Source organism: Zalophus californianus, chromosome 2, assembly GCF_009762305.2.
Source record: "Zalophus californianus isolate mZalCal1 chromosome 2, mZalCal1.pri.v2, whole genome shotgun sequence".
Classification (NCBI taxonomy): domain Eukaryota; kingdom Metazoa; phylum Chordata; class Mammalia; order Carnivora; family Otariidae; genus Zalophus; species Zalophus californianus.
In genome coordinates, this window is record NC_045596.1 from 89464859 (window position 1) to 89485850 (window position 20992).

The 20992-nt window shown below is 36.9% G+C and overlaps 1 protein-coding gene and 1 long non-coding RNA gene across 11 annotated transcripts in view; one reads left to right on the forward strand and one right to left on the reverse strand.

Moving 5' to 3' along the window:
* COL25A1 (collagen type XXV alpha 1 chain) overlaps nucleotides 1-20992 on the reverse strand; it is a 461773-nt gene that overhangs the window by 165028 nt on the left and 275753 nt on the right. For 9 of the 10 annotated variants that reach the window (XM_027599874.2, XM_027599867.2, XM_027599873.2 and 6 more), the window contains exon 5: nucleotides 19451-19468. The exons of the other annotated variant lie outside the window; for it this stretch is intronic. In XM_027599874.2, the coding sequence (XP_027455675.1) occupies nucleotides 19451-19468 (18 nt within the window). The remainder of the gene's footprint in view (nucleotides 1-19450; nucleotides 19469-20992) is intronic. 10 annotated transcript variants of the gene reach the window in all.
* Nucleotides 1904-17923, forward strand: LOC113925246. Its single transcript, XR_003520959.2, has 4 exons — nucleotides 1904-2024; nucleotides 2879-2970; nucleotides 5932-6103; nucleotides 17539-17923. It is a non-coding gene; the product is annotated as an uncharacterized LOC113925246 (long non-coding RNA).

Consider the following 20992-nt stretch of genomic DNA (forward strand, 5'->3'; position numbering starts at 1 on the left):
GGATTGAATTTGAAGGAAAACGTGGACGACCTTAGTAAACACAGATAGTATTTCAAAATTTGGGAGCCATGGTTTTCTTCTAGGTCAAAATATTACAAATGAAAGAAAGGTTTTTTTGATTATTAACTTTTAAAATTAAAGCTGGCTAACTAAGTTATTTTGTCCTTAGACTGATATTAACAAAAGGATAGGCAATAATTAAAATGAATGAATATTTGAATTACAGTATATTTTACCATGTCATTTTGTTGCTTCCAACTGCACCAAATTAACAATTTAATAGTTAGTGGACATATTTGTTGTTCAGGTATCAGTATCAGTGATTCATTGGTAACTATTTGAAAATAAAACTTTGCTGCTAAAACAAGGTTGAGGTCAATGATAAGTAAATATAGTAAAATTAGTGGTCATAAATAAGAGAATAGTGAGTCATTTATGACTCTTTATGTAAGGCTTGGGATTCAGGTCCTTCTGGTCTGGTCCAGGAGGTTGGAGTCAGATCTTTTATTGTGTCCATTTAAATAAATAAATAAGAATACTTGAAATGATTATTTCTAATTAATTTTATCTTATTAGCCCTAATTACATAAATTTTGAAAGTGCTAACAAAGCTTTTATTATTAGTGTTCTTGGTCAGTAGTTGGAACATTTCTTTTAGAGTGTTGTTAGAGTGTTATTAATTTACTACCAAAGTATTTATGAATATTAGTGCCAAACTTCAAATTAGCCCTTTTTCAAATTCAGAATTTATGGCAACAATCCTTCTGTTTGTACCAAGACTTTAATGTGGATCTTGGCCTATACCAAGTTCAGTCTCCCCAAATCTATTTTTATCCAAGTAACTAAGATTTTAGATCTTTTTCCATGCTCTATTACCTATTTCAATTAAATTATAAAGCCAAATTAAAAGCATTATGAATGAGAGGCACAATAATTGAGATTCAGTAAAATGTTGGATTTCAATCTGCGTAAAAGTAATTGATATATAGCTGGAAAAGACATATATTCATGGAGCCTGGATATCTCAGTTAAGACATTTCATTCACTAGAACTGTAAATTTGCCTACTTTGAATGGCAAAAGCTAAAGGGGGAATGATTTTTTATAGATGGCAATCATGAAAACAAAATTAAATTCTGCTAGAAGTTTAAAAAAAAAATGGAAAAGAGCAAACGCTGGACATTCTTGGCAGCCAGAGCTGCTGGAATAAGAATGGAGTTATGATTCTTATCCCAGAAAAGTGTAGATCATTTTCACTTTTGAAATATAACAACCCTTTTTCTGATTAATCTTTTCATTACCATAGAATTATGAAGACCAGCAAGTTTCATTTTCTAAGCATTTATGGCCAACTACCAGCCAGTCAATGTGCTCTGAGTCTGGAGGAGGGATATGTAACCATAATTGTAATCAGTGGAATGAACGCTGTGCTGTGGCAGTACAGAGAGAAAAGAAAGTGGGAGAACTGGAGTTCCAAAGATGATATTGGAACTGGCTCTTAAAAGTTGGCTAGAGATAAAGGGGACTGGGAAAGGGTGAAGCGGTTCAGGCGGAAGGGGAGAACATGCTAAGTGTGAAAGAGTATCATGCTATCAGAGAAAGACAAGGAGTTCAGGGGAGTAAGAACATATGTGGTGGGGGGAGTAGAAATGTGGAATAGTGAGATTTGGGAAGGTTGGCTAGTAATACCCAAGTCCCTGGGCCAAACTCTGTCATCAATTTAACAAGGGAGTGGTAAGATCAAGTGTGCTCTGTGGGACTCTGAGAGCACGGAATGTTAGACTTCTTAGGAAGTTGTTGCCTTGGTCCAGGAGATAGATGGTCATGGAAGCAAAGGCAAAGTTCTAGATTCAGAAGACATTTCTGAGATAGAACCAACAAGACCAGTTAGTGGAATGGACATGAGAGCCATTGACAGATCACCAACATGGTGATTCATTTGAAAGTTCACAATGTAGTGCATTAGCAGAAAATGGTTGATGTACCCTGCTTCAACTCTGATGAACACAGGAGCTCCAGAGCCAAGTAAACCATATAGAATTTTAAATCTGGTTTTAGGGGTATTCAAATCCAAACTGATTGTCAGCAGCTTTGGCTGGCCCAATCAGAAGTAGTTGAGAAAGAAGAGAGAAAATTCTCTATCATCACTGTTGGGTAAAAGGAGCACAGATGACATATGGTGGTCATACTGTGCAGCCAATCCTTCCTCTGTGTTAACTTATTAATAAAGTACCCCTTTATTACATTTCTTCCTCTGCTTTTTAGACTGCATGCTGAACGTGGGCTTACTATAATTAAAAGCTATAATTTCCCTAGTTTTTTAAGGATAAGGAAGACAAAGTCTACAGCATTGGCCATTCTCAGGCATTCTTGCAAACATTACTTTATCAATGTTCACAGTCTCCTACTGAGGAAGGAAACAGGGAATATCCCATTTTCCCTTATTCAAGTAGGATAAAAGCCTCAATTATACAGATGGTAAGATTTCTACCTACTCTCTGACTGCATCATGAACTTGGTCCGTTGTGCCAATGAGATAGATGCTCTTAAGCCATACATTCACAAATAAATTGAATTTGGTAGTTTTTAGCAGGTATCTGAAACTCACAAAATCATACTGCAAATAGTATTAACAATGGAAAAATCCAGTGCTTACATGAAAAATAAGGACCCTAGCTATTTACATGTTGATAAATCTACCATACTTCTGAGTAAAGTGTTTTATGCAGTTAGCTTAGGCTCACTTCTAACTAAAATGCGAACGTGTGTTCTTCCAATTATATACCTAAAACCTTGAACTCCATAGTTTTCTGTTTTACTAGCATAATACATATTTTTAGGGACATTTCTTCCTAAAATCACCTTTTTTTGTTTCATAGACTTTTAACTTTGCAAATAACTTCAACGGGTAACGTGTAAATTTTAAACTTTTTATGGAAAACCTGACATGAAAATGTAGGAGGTCCTATATGTAAGTATAGATCTGTGTGTGTGTGTCTGTGTGTGTGTGTTTGCATGTAATTTCTTTTTAAATGCTTCAGAAAAAAATAAAAATAAAAAGCAAAAGTATAGGGGTGCCTCGGTGGCTCAGTTGGTTAAGTGTTTAATTTCAGTTCAGGTCATGATCCAGGAGCCCCGGAATTGACCCCTGCATCGGGCTCCCTGCTCAGTGGGGAGTCTGCTTCTCCCACTGCCCCTCCCCCTGCTCATACTCTCTCTCTTTCCGTCTCACTCTCTCTTTCTCAAGTAAATAAATACAATCTTTTTAAAAATTTTATAAAAGCAAAAGTATAATTTGGAGAAATTATTTCAAAATAAACTACATAAAGTGTCTTGGTGGTTAAGAGCTCAAGATTTGGAGTCAAACAGATTCAGACTGAAATCCTAGTTGTGATCACTTGTGTGAACTTTGGCAGGTTAATTAAACTCTTTAAGCCTCAGTTTCTTCATTTGTAAAATTGGGAAAACAATGCTTATTATTTGGCTAACATAAAACGCTGTCCATGAAACAATTTGTAGAATGCCTGATTGACCAACAGTAGTGATTATTAAGTACACAGTTAATGTTTTTAATATTTTAATTATGGTAAACATAAAATAAATTTTTTTCCTCAGATATCTGACCTGAGGATAAATAAGGTAAACATAATTGATTTCCTAAAATCAAGAGGCCATGTGGTAAGAAATGTGTTAGGCGTATGGTTGAAAATGTTTGGAGAATACAAGGTTTAATATAGCTTACCTCGATATTTAGGAACTATTACCAAAAGAAAACCAAAGCAAGACAAAAACAGTTCATTGCAGTTTTAACTACATTACTTTAATGACTAACCAAGACTACATTTTAGGCCCTAGAACTACCTAGTTGCCCTTAGCATATAGTAGGTGCTCAATCAATTTTTTGCTGAATTGAAACACCCTGAAAGAAAAGAATGCAATAAAACTCCCGGTGTTCAAAGCAGCAACATATAAAGAATTATACAAGAACCAGATTCAATGTTGTTGCAGAAGAGCCGTGTTTATTATAGTGTCAAACTCTGCTAAACCAGGGAAGGGAATTATAGCCATCAACAGATTTATAGCTTCAGACTTTACACCTTTCATTTTGCATTGAAGATTAAAAGAGACCCAGCAGGAAAGGGGGTAGGTATAAAAAGAAATTTCAAATATCTAAACCAGCCTCACTCTTGCAAAACTAATTTTTACAGCTATTCTTTTCTGGGCATTTTCTGTGGTGAGATCGTAACTTTTAAGTTCTTTTGTGATGCCAGTTCAAGCCCTGAACAAGGGACTGACTATATGTGCCCACGCTCAGTCTTAAATCATAAGCAGCTGCCATAAGGAAGCAATTAGTGGGGTCTAGCACTAAAAGAAAATTTAGAAAAACTAAACATTTAAAAAGGACTCTCAAAAGTAAGACTGATGTAGCTCAATGGAGTTAAGGGCTTATAAAACAGCAGGAATCAGGGAAGCTCACTCTGGCTTTCTTTTCTAACACAATACAAATTAAATACAGCCAAATTACTGCTCCTGCCAATCAAAACCAAGGGCTCCCTTCTCTCTAGCCTCATCCCTTATATCCAAATGTTTTAAGTGACTGCTAAAATTTTTTGTTTAACTTTGCATTTTTTTTTTTTTACTTATTTTTAAGAGGTCAAATAAAATGAACTCCATGGTGAAAGACTTGGAATCCTAAACATTCTTTTTGTTGAAAGAAAGTATCAAACTTGCTCTCTAAATGCCCACAGTAGCCCCTGTGATTTTACAGCTAATGGTGTAAGCTATCCTATGATACTCTTACCCCCCTCAATAGCATTCAAATGTATAAGGAGGTATATCCATCTTTAAACCTTGGGTTTAATTTACAAGAGTTTATTTCAGCATGCTTCCTAATATACTGTCCCAACATAATTTTGCCCAGGCTACTCAAGAAAGTCTGGTTTGCAGGTCAGTTTGATTCTTTGCTTCATTCCTAGTATTTTATAAAGCGATACAGTTTTGTGAAGGGGAACTGAGCGCAACACAGGGATAAGGATCGATGTCTCTTTGAGTCTAAGGAGATACGGAGAAGGAATAAAAAACAATCAACTGTCAAATTAGACTAGAAGAGCCTGAATCTCAGGGCTTGTCTATGATTCTCAAGCTTCTCATACAAATTAGAAGCCCAGTCTCTAACACTCTCAGTTGATGACTAAAAGATCAAAAGCTTTTAATGTAAGCTTCTACAACTACCGTGCTCTCCATCTCCAGATTCTTCTGTAGCTTCACTTCCTCTCTCTGTGGAGCAAAGGTGATATTGTACCTATGCATCCGTGCCTCCTCCCCAACCTTGCCTGCTATGTGTCATTGCCCTCATGTCTTTTCAACCAATACAGTTCCCTTGGGTTCTTCCCCTTGCTCTCCAAACACATCCATTCACCCTCCCCAAAAGTTAAAGGGAAGAAAAGTTGCTTTTGCCCTCTATTCCCTCACTTTAAGGTCCTATCTTCGCCAAACTATCTCCATCAAACTTGTTTAATAATAGATTGGCCATAGAAAGAAAGAAAATTGGATTTGAGGAAAGAGAAGGGAGGTAGCAGAGTAGAAGTCATATTTTTATAATCTGGTTTTAGGAAAAATAAAAGTAACAGGAGTTGAAATACATACTGGTCTTGGGGGCATTTCTTTCCATTAGGAAGAAGAAAGCTAAGCTATGAGAAGGGAAACTGCTGAGCCAGTCTTTGGGGCCCTGGAAAGGAGTCACCCTGGGCTAAACTAAAACTAAATAAACCAGAGCTTTGGGGAGGAAGGGTTGACAAAACCCAAACATGTCACGATTGCCCAAATTTGTGTCTAAACCTTTTGTCTTTTCACTTTACTCCCTTCATCAGCTATCAAATGTACCCTCAAGGCTTTAATTATTACCTGGCTCATGTCCTCAATTCTTTTCCAGGCTGCAGTGCTGCATTCCCAACTGCTCACCAGATGTCTAAGCCAAGATACGCCATCATCAGCTCAAACTCATCATTCTCAAACCAAACTTCTCAATTTCTACTGCAAGCCACTCATGACTCCTGACCTTCCTGTTTTTGTTAAACACACCACTACTCCTCCAACTCTAAAAGGTCAGTGTTGTGTTTGATTCAGCAATTGGAATCTATTGCCAAGTCCCAGAGATTTCATTCTCCACAAAATCCCTTGAATCTATCTTTCCATATTTGTTGCCAGCATCCTTATTCCTGGAAAACAAGAATAGTCTACAGGCCTCTCCAGGTCTTCCCTCACTTTATTCCATCCCACATACTTTTGTCAGATTAGATTTCCTAAAGCACATTCCTGAACATATTCCCCAGCTCCAAAACTGTCAAGCGCCCAACGAAAAAGTCATTATAGGCAACAGTCCTCCACGGTTGCAAAAGCTGTTACAGGAAAGGTTGCAGGGAATCAGGCCGATGCCATTTGACCTGCTGATCAACAGAGTATTACCTGCCTCTTGATATTATGAAGAAGGGAGTATACTACACCTTCATAAGAGATTATTCCTAAAAATTGAACCAGAACCTAATCAAACTTCTAAATGGAAGTTGCAGTTTACGAGAAATACAGAAGACAGGGGAACAAGTTAAACAGCACCATGAGGATTTAATTAGATCAATCCAGAATGTGGGGCATTCCATATACAGATCAACTGTTGTGGGAAAATTGGTGACGTGAAAAAAAAGTTTTTAGGAGAAGAGGCCTAGACAGTAAAAGAGACCGAAGAGTTATAGCAATTAAATGCCAACTGGGTTTGGGATCTTGATTCAAACAAGCCATCTATAAAGAGACATGTTTGAGACAACCGGGGAAATTTGAATATGATGATAATAAGAAATTATTGTTGATTTTATTAGGGTTGATAATGAAATGATGGTTATATTTTAAAAAGGCCCTATCAGAGATTTGTATTTTAGTATTTGCAGATGCAATGACATGTTATCTAGGTTTTGCTTTTAAATATATCAGCAAACAAAACAAAACAAGGAAAACAAGGGAAAGGGATTTATGAAACAAGATGAGCCATTGATAATTCTTGAAGCTAGGTAACAGTTCCAGGGCAATTTATGATACCATTTTCTTTTCCTTTTGAGTATGTTTGAAAATTGCCCAAAGAAGTAGTTACATAATTAAAAATTTTATTTTAGGCGACCCTTCAGATTCCCACCAAATGAAATGTTAATTTCTGCCTATGTCCAAAGTCCTCTATGATCTGCTCCTAACTTTCCTTCTCTGTTTTAACCCCTCTCCCACCCCTGCCCCGATTCTCCACATGAGGCTCCTGTCCTCCAGTCAGCTTTGAATACTAGCTGTTCTCAGAAGACCCTTCATAGCTGTCACCACTATATTTCTGTTTATGCCATTCTTTCTACTGAATAAGCATTCTTAATTATCATTAGACTTGGAATAATTATAGCATACCCTCTTGAAACCTCTTATCTGGCAACTTGAGCTATGGAGCTATTTGGGAAAAAAAAATAACCATAGCAGAAATTTTGAGTTTCTAAAAGAAATGTTAGTCCCAGTACAAATGTTATTCCAGTAAGCATCCGGTCTCCACCCCTCTACAATCTCACTGTCATTACAGCCCGTCATTGATGGCTCATCTCAGTGATTTCTCTTCCCTGAGCTTTACTTGACCCTCCTTTGGAGATGTTCTCCCTGTTTTGAATTCCTAAAGCACTTGTGATTCTTTTGTAAAACTCAGCTGACCATGCTAGGTATAAGATTTGTGCTTCGTACTAAGCTATCAGGGGTCCTAAGGGCAAGAAGAGAGGTATATGGGGAAATATAACAAACAATGCCTTTGGAGGCTTTAACATGTACTGAAACATGACCTTTGGCAGGTCACTTAGCCTCTCTGACCCTCAGTTTCTGCATCTGTAGGATGGAACAAATGATATTTACCTCATATGGGAGTTGCAGGAAGTAATTAAAAGAACATATGGTCTGTAAATATTATTTCCTTCCACTCTTCTCTTCCTAATTCAAATGTAGTCTTGTATTTTATACTTGGTAAGTATCAATAAATATATTATCAGGTTTCCTGCAACAAAGATCTCTAAGAAGTTATCAGAGCCAAAATTAGTATTCCCTGAATAGCCTGCTGACTGTCAAAGTCACAGATATATGTATGGCCAACATGCTTCCAGTGAATGTTTATGAGGATATATTTGATTTCAGCTAGAAGTTGTGCTTTTTGGGGTCACTATAATTTCTCATCTGTTGATTCATACCTCTAGTTCAGAGAGTAAAGACTAATAGTAAAAGGAATAAAACAACTTTGCACAGTCTCTTGAAGATGAACTCTACTCAGTGAAAGATCTTTTCTCACACCTCAAATATGGACAGATGTTTTTGGCTCCTGTCTGCCTCCTGCCTGTGACTCCCAACTTTTAGAATGTTCTATTTTTACTCTCCCCACATTTTCAATACTGAGTCCTTCCTAAAACCATGGCAATATTGCTTTGAACACCATCAGACCACTAAAGTTGCTAAGTAACCTCATAGCTGGAAACCCCGTGACTATAGTTCACAGAGCTGATGGCTCTCCTTTAGTTTCTCTGGCAACACCTTCTTCTGGGTCTTCCACTGTCTGATGGGGGTTTCTCTGTAGGAGACCTTCCTTTTCCTCCCTCTCTCTGTACTTAATAATTAACCCTCCTCCACCCATGACTTCTCTTACCCTCGATATACACTTTCTGGGCATCGCACTCATTTCCACAAATTCAGCTATTACTTGTCTACTGCACATCTAGCTGTGGCTTCTCTCCAGGACGATGCCTACTGCCCACTCTACATTTCTTCCTGAACATACTCTTCTCGCCTCAGATCCTGATGCCCACCACTAAGACTGGTTAGTTTTCTTCGAGTAAGTTGCTTGCACTTCATTCAGGGTCCTGATGGTCCACACTGAGACTGTATTAATTAGATAAGAAGGCTTTCCTCCAGGAAGATGCAGCTCCATGCCAGAGCTCATAGGTTGGCAAGTGAAGCACGAGCTGAATTTCAGACCTTCCCTGTCCCTTTGCTGAACAGCTTTGCACAGTACACAACCTGCACGAGTGTAAATGGTAGCCCTGAGTTTATTGCAAGGATAAGATTTCTTTCAGAAAATGAAAACCCCACTGTGTTTATTCTTTTCCAAATAGCTCCATAGTTCAGGTTGCCAGGTAAAAGGTTTCAAGGGAAGTGTGTCATAACTATTCTTACTAAATGATACTCAATATTTATTCAACTATATCAATGAAGGATGTCACCTTTGATTTGTTTTCAACTCAGTGTATTTTTTTAAAGATTTTATTTATTAATTTTTCAGAGAGAGATAGAGCACAAGCAAGGGGAGGGGCAGAGGGAGAATCAGGCTACCTGCTGAGCAGGGAGCCCGACACGGGGCTCGATCCCAGGACCCTGAAATCAGGACTTGAGCCGAAGGCACGTGTTTAACCCACTGAGCCACCCAGGTGCCCCTCGGTGTCTTTTTTTATAGAAAGACTATTTACTGAACATGAATTATGACAATAGATTATGCCTGATCTAAATCTTAAATAATTAGCATTGAATATACTGACCATTTGAAAAAAATAAACCTGGAGTGTAAAGGCTCACATTAACTTCAGGAGGTAGTAGAGTCTACCTCTCCCCGTAACCACTCTACCCATAGTTATTATTTAAACTAAGTTTAATTGTGGCCTACCCAAAAGAAAGAAGGTAGAATAAGATGTTTCTGGAGCTACCTTTCTACCTACTGTCTTATCGCATTCCTCCATTTTCATGTCCATATAGTGCAATAAATACATTCTATATTTAAAACATGGTATCAACTAAATATGACTGGAGATATTTAGAGAGAAAATAAATTTAGCTGATTAAGACTTTTGGCTGGGATATCAAAATTGTCAAACCAAGGAATCCATAAAAACGTATATGTGAAATTACATACACGTATAATATTACTTGAGAAAATTCATAAATTTTTTGAAGTTTGAAACATTTCAAAGTGAATTAATTTTACTTCACTGAAGAATATTTTTAACTAAAACTCTTCACTAGCTTTAGAAAGAATAACACACACAAGTGTACACTAAGTATTTGTTTTAGAGAATCCTAGACTAGAATCATCTCTAACAGTGATAATCACTTTTCATGAATTTCTTAATTTTAAAATTGAACTACTTAACCTAAATTTCTATATGACTTGAGGCCATTATTCTACTGGATGTTTATCCAGCAGATGAGGTCCCATTATAAGGGTTATATGATGTCATGGCTGTCTCAGTGTGAACGCTCATATAAGAGGGTTTGTATGCAGATGTTTACATGTGCATAAATAGGACTTGAATAATAACATACGTGCCATACACTGTTCTAAATGCTTCATTAAGTCGTGTATTAAGTCAAGCCAACCATCTCTACTTTACATTGAAAAACTGAAGGAAAACAGATAATTTGCCCAAAGTCATACAGTTTGTAAGTGACCAGTATTTAAATGCAGGTGTCTGCCCATGTAGCCCATTCCCTTAACTCTACTCAGTGTATTCCGTATGCTCCCTTCAAAAACAGACTGCTAAAAGCTGATGTTTTCAGTTGTTTCAGTCATTTCATCATTAAATATATATAAAATTATCTTTAAATCTGAATTATTAACAGTAGGTATTTATTTTATATTTTTTAACTTTATTTTCTTATTTTACAATGAGAGAGAGAGAGAGAGTAGGGAGGGACACAGGGGGAGGGTGAAGGACAAGCAGACTCCATGCTCAGTGTGGAACCCAATCTCAGGACCCTGAGATCACAACCTGAGCCAAAACCAAGAATCGGCTGCTTAACCGACTGAGCCACCCAGGCGCCCCAGTTGTAGACATTTATTCAATAAAAATTTATTGTGCAACTTTATATATATATCAACACCAGATAAAGAAATTGAGATACAAAGATGAGTAAGTTCAGGGATTGATAACAACTTCAACATATGTAAATCAAAGTTGGATTAATTAATTTAATTATTCGTGAAAGTCTATGTGCCATTCACCTTTATTCAGGCAGAATTAAAAGGAATATATGTGGTAGAAAATAAAACAAGAAGTTGGCAATAGGAAGTAGTTCTTCAATTAATTTTAGTGGGAAAGAATTTTAAGCTAAAATTAAATATTGAGATGACATTTTACCATTTCAATACACAAATCACCATGTTAAAAAAAGATATATGGATATAGTAAAATAAATAAGCTGTTATACTATGTGTATAGTATGTAAGTTTATATTTATATAGTATTAAGCATATAAATATATAAGTCTATAAATATATATAGGTATAAGCTATATGGAGTACAATGGAATCTTTCAATTAACCAATTACTTAATCAAATACCAAAAAAATCTAAAATGGTGAGACTTTTATAATCATTCTCTTCATCATATAACCACCACATAAGATACAGATAGTGGGGAATGATACTACTTTTTCAGATCTAGCATAATTTATTCAGGAATGAATACATTACTATTTTAATATGATAGTTCTATTATGTATTGAGCAAAATAAATACCTTCTATACATACACACACATACACACACACAAGCACGCACACTGACACATGCTTTTCAAATTTCTTGGAGAATGTACATGTCCTCCCCCTGCCCCCAAGTGAGACTATATGGATCTGAAAAAGGCTGGACTGGAACACAAACATGAAATATGGGAATTGCTAAAGTGTTAGGTTAGAAGGAGCTTAGTATATAATTAAAAACATATGAACAGAAAGTTAAATATTGTCCCAAAATATACTGTTTTATTTGGGAATAATTCCTTATAAGACACACACAGCTTGATTCTTTACATTTTAGTAAAATATTGTGAAATGGCAGTGACAATGTCAGAACAACAACAAAACAGCAAAAAGGGATTTGGGGTGGGGGAAGGCAATGTGACATCTTCTACTTCTTCTCAAGTGCATTTGAAAAAATACAAATGGAAGCCACACGCCTTCATGTGCAGTTGTCTGATGGTATTTGCTTGTGGTTTTCTCTTACATTTTTTTCTCACTGAGTAATACAGAATTACAACATACACGCCGCATTAGTCCTCCAAATTCCTAAGGGAATTATATCTCCTTTATGTTCACATGCAACTCCAAAGGACAGTTATGAGGAGGGCTTTGAAATTCTGAAAATTGTATGCAAAAGAAATGCCCTTGGTACAGAAGGGGTACCTTTCAGTTAATACAGTGGTTCGACTATCTCACTACCTTCTACTGAACATACTGATGGAGTTATTGGAGACGAAGAAAAGGCCACTGTATCTTTATAATGCGTACAAGATGGACTCCTGAGAAGGTTTTTTAAAACTAGTTTCTATAATTTCTATTAAAGTATTTATTAGTGGGAGAATGTTATTGTTTTAGAAATGTGGCATGAAATACAACCACCAGAAACTACTTTCTGTAACTGTCTTGATTATTAAAAATCAAAGATAAGCCTTGAACCCTACAAATAAATGGTTAAAAACTAAAATAGTACATCTTAAGTATGGCCCTGGGTTAAGGCTATCTGTTTATTTTACCAAATATTAAATATCAATATAAATAAACTACTATAATAAAAGGAAACAAAGGTATCCAAACTCTCCAAACCAAGTGGAAGTGAGATATTAAAACTGACAAATGTTCAATAAAATCTCAGAGCTTTGAAACCTCAGAGGCCTGTTTTAAGTGGCATTATTGATGACACATGGTATTACTGACAGGGTATTTAGAATCATGCAGAGCTGAGAGTTTTCTCTCTTCCTCAGCTTCCTTTTCCTTAAACTCTTGCATTTACCATTCATAACTCAACATTATTTTTTGAACATCTACTGTGTACCAGGTACTAAGTGAAGTGTTATGGAGGATACTAAAGATGAGAGAAGGCATAGTTCTGTCCTTGAAGACCATAAAAGCTAGTAGTCCAGAGAGAAGGGATGTGTATAAATGACTATGATATAATAGAAAGAGGAAAAAGTACAATGGAGGAAATTAGTATTCACTAAGTGCCTGTCATGTACGAGGCACTGCATTAAAAGTTATACATATATTATTTTAACACTCACACTATCTGTTGAGGTAAGAAATTATTATCTCTGCTTTACAGATGGGGAAAATGAGACTCAGAGTGATTGAGTAACTTGCCTAAGGTCACAGAGCTTGTAAGTGAAAACCTAAGGTTTGACTTGCAGTCTATCTGGCTTCGCTGTCTATGCCCCTCTAGTGTAAAGGAGTATAAAAAGCTGTACACAGGGGCACCTGGGTGGCTCAGTAGGTTGAGCATCTGCCTTCAGCTCAGGTCATGGTCCCGGAGTCCTGGGATCGAGCCCCACATCTGACTCCTTGCTCAGCGGGGAGCCTGCTTGTCCCTCTGCCTGCCACCTGCTTGTGCTCTCTCTCTCTCTCTGACAAATGAATAAATAAAATCTTAAAAAAAAAAAAGCTGTACACATAAAGTGTTGTGGAGATTCAGCAAAAGAGAGAGCAGATATCTTGATGGAAGAAGTGTCATGTAAGTATGAAAGGTGACCATATCTGAACGTGTGGAAACTGAGTATATCTAGGGGCTAAGAGGAAAACAGTTCTGAGAAAAGGCTATTCTAAGAAAAGACAAATGAAGAAAAACATATTTGAAGAGAAAAAAACATACATGGTTGTATTTGGCTTGGATGATGCATAGTGTTCAGAGCATTAAATGAAAAATTAGTGGGAAATAGGGCTAGAACAACAGGCCAAATAAAAGGATTTAAATGTCGGGCAAATAATTAGATTTTGTTGGCCTCTAAGTGGTAATCACATTGAAATTTAAAGTTTTGGAGTCAGAAGACTTACATCATCAGAACCATGACAGAACAACTTTATCCAGCAGACATATATGGGATGATATTAGCTGCCACTATGCTCTAGCCTACCCCTCAACATCTCCATCATCAAGACAGGAAAAAGTTGAATGTTCACTTTCCTGACTCACCTCCCTTGCAGTCATGTCTGGCCAGGCAGGCAAGAGTCATGTCCTCACAGCATGAAGAATGGCAATGGCCAGGATCAAAAGAAAAGGGTCAAAAGGCATAGAAATGTGGGATTCTGTCAGGTAGGCAGTGAGCAAGAAGGATTTCACCGTGGTTGCACAGAGCATGAGCACCTCGACTCTCACACCTGGTAGTAGAGAGGAGAGGAAACGGAGGACCTGGGATGAAGAGCATCACGTAGACAGAGAATGATAGGCATGGGGAGCCAGGACTCAGCTATCAGAACAGAGGTGCCTGAATATGGGCAGAAACTCAATCGTTAGAACTAAGGCATGGCACCAGGACCACACTTAGAGCAATGGGTCACTTGCATGTTGGAAAATCGTTTTCTTAAATGCCTCATGTTTAAGGTCCCTATTACACCTGGGGATTTCCAGATGTGCAGGTGTTGGACAGGATTTGTAGGTGGGATTGAACTCATCCTTGGAATGGTGGATCTGCGAGAGTTGAGAGAACTTCAACACTCTCCTTGACTACTATTTAAAGAACTGTCAAAAGAACAGAGACTGGGTCTATCTTGTTCACCACAATTTCACAGCCTTATTGCTGTGCCTTGTACATAGGAGCTAAATAATCCTTGAGGTGTTGACTTAAACTGTGCTAATATGAATTAATAAACAAATAGTAGGGTGACTTTCATTTCAATAGATTAATTTTGCCCCACCTCCCAAATAATTTTCATGACCTCTAGTTTGAAATACAAACTCCATCTGTCTTTTTTCTCATTTCTTTTCCTCCTTTCTTCCCTGACTTGCTCTCTCTCATCACTTATTTTTTCTCTTCTTACCCAGCCATTTTTCCCCCATGTCTGACATTATTTACTCTATCCCATTCTTTTTCCTCTCCAAGGATTTGATTTCCTTTGATACGACGGATTCACAGCAGCATTCTCTCCATTCACTTTCCTGCCTCTTTTCCCATCTTAACCACAGCTGCTAGAATTGCCTTTTTTTTTCTTTCTTCCTAATACCCTTTCACCGTCTCATTTCCCTTGTCAAGAACCATTTGCTCACCCATTTAGGTAAATGCAAAGACTCACCTCTCTTCCCTGAGGCCTATTTTCGTATTCAGTTTCATACTATCCCTGCCATTTAGCTTTGCAGTCCTCATCTTAACAACCTAAGCTAAATCCATCTAGGCTGTCTTCAGCTTTTGGAAGATGATCAGAAGAACCCCCTGAATAATAGACATTTTCCCTTTTTACCATCAGCCTACAAAATAAAACCGTATTAATCTGGAAGTCCTAACTAAAGAAGGCATCATACCAAAGAAGCAGAATTAAGCCTTTCCCTCTCTAAGGAAGAGTTTTGCACTGAATAATACCATGAATAAGATGACGTGGGAATGTTCAACCTATGCAAGAACACTCTACTGTCATAAATATTTGCACATGAGTAACAAGTTGCCAATTCTAATTCTGTCCAAGTACTTTAGTAAACTTTAAAGGATGTGCAATCTCTCAACTCAAACATTGACAACTTTTTTTTTTTGAAGTTAGTTGTTTGGAAATCTGATTGTATCTTCCCACAGGAATCCTAATAAAATATGGCTTATGTTCCCAGCTTAATCCACAAAAACATATTCCTAATGCACCAAAAAAAATTCTTATTGTACAATAGAAACAGTTTTGGTAATGCTATCTTAATGGAAAATCCACTGTGAATTGGGATTTGGGATTTCAGAAATGTATCTCTCACAATGCTACGCAGGCAGTGGGAGTATGGATTTTCAGTGCAATAGGTAGTCCAGCTAAGGAGTCGTCCCTCAGTGACATGGTTATGACTCAGGGATTGGGTGAGAAACTTGGGTTTGAGGACTAGTTAAGGGAACTTGTTTGGAGAAATCTTGTTTAAGTAGCAAACTTTCTTCTTTTTTTTTTCCCTCCCTTAACTAGTTACAAAAGGAGATGGGGAGAGAGGGTAAAGAGAAAGTTTTGCAATGTTCATGCTCTTTCCTTTCCCCACAGTTAACAATATGTGCTAAGGAGATCCAAGGATAAGGGAGGAGCAGTATCAGCAGGGAAGGAATATCGCACTTTAGTTGCATTGAAACTTACATGTATAAATAGCAAAAAATAAGTTATGAAGAATTTTAGCTCAGAAATCTTATAAAATTAGGGAAATTAAAGAAGTAGATATTTCAAGAAAAAAGTGGATATCATTTTAAGTCACCAAAAAGTTGAAGGAAAAAAAGGGAAGACATATCCCAAATTATAAGTTCCTGTACACACTATACACACTGTATGTGAATAAAATCATTTTTAGTAAACAAAAAAACAGAACATGAACATTTTAAGAGAAATTTGATCAAATAAAAGAAAACTTCAACCATTTAAAAATCCATAAAAATTTTCTAATTTAGATTTTAAAAGTACACTGCTTGCTTATTTACTGTATATACATTATAATATATATTAAATAGATTTAATGTGTAGTTTATATAAATTTACTCAAAGAAAAAGTGGATTCATGGTAACTGGTAACGTAAGATGTAATTGTATAAAATACTATAACTCTGCTGCACATATTGATAATCACATTTACTACATCATTTCTAAGTGTTCATATTTTTAGATAGACAAAATTTGTTCTTGGAGGTAAAAGCCTATTTAGTTTCTACTTTTTGCAGAAGAAATTTCCCAAGAGTAGATTAGAGGCTGGGAAAGTAATACATTATGATAGGTGGTAGGGAATATAAAAATACAGATGGAAAGGAGCCTGTATATCAAGATACATCTATAATTTATAAAAAATCTCAGTGCATAGTTAATAATCATTAAGCACTAAATTTAAAACTCCATTAAGAATTACTTAATTTAAAATCTAAAATTGGAAGTTTCTTTTGAAAAATGTTATGATGATGATATAGAGTTAAGAGGTAGGTCAAAACTTTTCCTTGGGGACATACCAACAACTCTTTGCCTATTTTTTGTGCCATAGAAAGATAATGTGAGTTATTTCCTGGCTTTGCATTTCCCCTCATGCCAATTCTTCCTGAATCCATGGCTTACCATTTTGTTGTTACAAGAGGGAGACATTTTGAACAAAATGATCATGTGATTCGAGTGTCCACTAAAGGCAAACAGATAGCCAAGGTGAAGGAAAACCAGAGCAAGTCACCATTTTAAAATGCCAATTCTATCTTCCTTGAAAGGTTCCAAAGTTTTCAAGTACAGACAGTTAGATAGACTTTACGTTTTTAAGAACCATGATATATTTTCAAGTCTTGGTTACAGTGATCTATCATGTTCTGCCCATTCTTGGCTCCCTACGCTGGTTTGTCACTGGTTTATCATCTTTCCTCTGCTCATTAACTGTGGCTGTGAACTCAAGATTTATTATGAACATGTCCTTCTTCTTAGCTATTTTCTTTAACATCTCATTAACTAATATGCTTTCAATGCTGTCTTTTTGTCCCATTTTCCAAGTCTTTATACCCATATCTGAAATTTCCCCTCTTTGTTTTGTCTATAGGACTCTTGCACTTGGACACTGTCGCAGATGTAGGTGCCAACCCTCACCACTGCCTCCCTCCAAGGCAGCTTGAGGATACAGGTTCCACACGTCCTACGGCTGCCTGCATTCCTCTAGCAGCTGGAGAGCGCTGGACCTTCTCGGCCACACCAGAAGTGCCGGGGAGTTAACACCCAGGCACAATTCTCAACAATAGAGCAAGGGAGTTTAGTAGATAAATACATCAATTTCCCCGGCCTTTCAGTGGGCAATTCTGAGACAAGCTCTATGGTCTCTCACAGCTTCCTCAGGAATACATCTGTTTCCTGGCCCTCTTGCCTCTCCTGTGTCATTTCCCTACTCCCTCACGATGCTTACTGGGATTGTCTTCCAAAGAAATTACTTGTAGCCAAATCCTTATCTAAAAGACTGCTTTAGGGTAGGCAGAGGTAATCCCAGCTAAGACAGAGGTCCTATTAATACTTAAAATGTGTTACAGATTATAATAATCTCAAAACCAGCACCCCAACTCCTTCTATCCCCTGTTATTTTACCTTTTTGCCTTCTCTTGAGAGCTGAGTGCTACAGGGGTAGAGGTTTTTACAGACATACTTTATTTCTGCCCCTAGTTTTATGGTGTCACCCCAGGTGAGTCCATGGATCTCTTCTGATTCGGTGTGTGTGTGTGTGTGTGTGTGTGTGTGTGTGTGTGTGTGTGTGAGATGGTTCTTTCCAGGGCTGTTTTAAGCATTAATAAAATAAAGCATGCAGAGCACCTTTTACTTTGACTTCATCCCATTATAATGCAGCAGTTTCAAATTTAGGAAATAAGCTACAACTTTCTTTTCTGGGACTTTTTCCCTCCAATAATTGAGCCAACTTAGAAAATAAGAGTGGAAATCACAAATAATAAGAGTATTCTCTGATATGAATATAAACTAATTACACACCAAACTTTTTCTCATGAGTGTGGTATGAGAGTACATGGGGTTTTTTGTTTTGCTGGATAGCCTTAGACACGGAGCTCATAAAAACTATAATAATATTCTCATGGTCTAGTATGAGAATTAGCCCACAACAAACAATTTGGATATTGATCCACAAAGATATCATGAAAATTATTTATTTACAAAATAATCCAAGGCATTTGGCATATCAAGGGGAAAGAGACGTAAGAGGAACTCAATAAATAGCTATGTTATTCATGGGTACCATGGTGTTAAAGGTAAAACATTAATAATGGCTTTCCCTTCTCCATAGCTTCCTACAGACCACAATCAGTATTAATATTGAGTGTGTTGTTTTTTACCGACTCTTCATTTCTGACAACTCCCTTCTTTTGGACTTTCATCTTCCTACACATTCTTCCCCTTCCTCAAATTTCCTCATTTTCTTCAATATGATTTATAGCTCTAAAGATTTTTCTGTTGACTGCATTCACATTTAATTATAAATCATGTCTTCAGCAGTTGGTTTATATTGAAAATGTAGATCAAATTCAGTATCTGTCTGTAATGAATCAAAAGTCACTGGTATGATCACAGTCTCAATAATCAGAGTCTGTGTGGATTTACGGCAACATTATTAGTACATGATTAATCAGTACCTAACGCAAACCAGTTCATACCCGACATCCACTAAGTCATTTTATCTTACATTAAAGTCCTGTGGCACTGTTTCAGATCAGTTAAAGAGTTCTGCTTTGTATGATAGTACATTGTTAAACTTGCCATCTGGCCCAACAGCTGATGTGGCTCACACAACCCTGGAGAGGCCCCAGAGCTTTACTCCTGGGAAATATTTGGTCTACTGTGTGGTGTCATGATTACTGGTTCATAGCTTTTTTATAGCCATTGAAAAAAATTGCAGAAAAATCTCCACATTGAGGAAATCCTAAATTGAAATTAATTTGTTAGGAAAAGAATTCACTTACGTGAGGACCAGGTTGACCCTGAAATTGAAAAGAAAAAAAGAAAAAAGAAAAACAATTACAAAATTGCCTTTTTAAGTGATTATTTCACTAGCAAAACTTAATCTAGTTCTGAAAATCTTTACAAAATGTTTTTGAAGATAATACTAACTACTGACAAATTTTACATTGTGGTTTTAAAAAATCATATTATATCTTAATATTTTTATTCTATGCGATTTATCTGAAGTCTTGCTATCATGGTCTATTATATGTTAACTCCAAAATGACTCAAGGGCTTTAGTATGCTCTAGAGTTAAATTGGAGAAAAAGAAGGAAAACGTGAACTACGTTATCGTAATGAATGGGTTACTTCAATGGAGGGCCTTCTAGCACAGACTATTACTATGAGTTACTATTCAAAGAGCACAGTGACAAGAAAAAATGAGGCAGATATTTTTAGTTTTAGAATTCCCGGAGTCTTTGGATTTCTCATTGTTTCAATAATACCTTAAGTCAATTTTGAAAATAAATACCTATCTTTTACTCTGTACAATCCAACCTAAGGGCATTTTAAAAGAATATAAGAAGCCTTAGGCTCAATTAAAGTGCATCATCACTCCTCACTTGGTCAATAGATCATGGAATCACTGGACAATTTAATTCAATTTGACTGTCACTTTCTTGTTGTTTAAGCTGATGAAAATTTCAAAGCAGCATAACTGTAAATGCCTCTCAAGGAAAATCACCTGTGAATAAAAGCATTGATTACATATCGCCTTCTTAAAACCTCTAATTGTGTTTCATATAAGATGAGATGAAAGAAAAAGTGTACACTGAGTTAAGGAATCTTTAAAAATAAATTAATAGTGTACAGTCTCATTGTACCAGCTGTATGCCACTAAGTATCAATATGGAAAAGCACAGAACTAATACAACTCCCAAAGAACACTCTCCTTCTCTCTCCCTCCCTCCCTCTCCTTTCTCTCTCTTTCTCAGACCCTCTCCAGGCTTGGAATTTCTCTAGGTACTTATTCTCTGACTGGGGATAGAATAGATGATTTTTAAGAGCTTTGTCTGAAAATGTGGTTAGCCAGGTTTTACCTAATCAAGCCAGGAAAGGAAGCTAAACCAGTTACTGTGGATGCTACTCACACCACTCCTGTATTATAGTGGTAGAACTTTCCAAGTACCGGGCACTTTTGGACATATTAGTCCATTTATTCCCTATGACTGCTCTGCATTTTACAAATGAAGAAACTGAGGCTCATAGAAATAAACTAATAGTCACACAGCCTATAGGTGGAAAAGCCAGATTTTAAACCCAAATCTGATGCCAATGTTCATGCATTTTCTACCAGGTCATTCTGCCTCTCCCAGTTGTACAACAGACTTGCTCAGATCCACAATGGTATCAGAGCACCCTTCAACTGAGTGGATGCTCTAAACTTCCCAACCACTCCTGGACTGCAAGCAACAGTGTGAATCTCTGCTTGGAGATGCAGACCTAGAACAAGCAGCCACCCAGTCTGGTAACTGATACCTGTGCACAAACCAGGTCAGCCA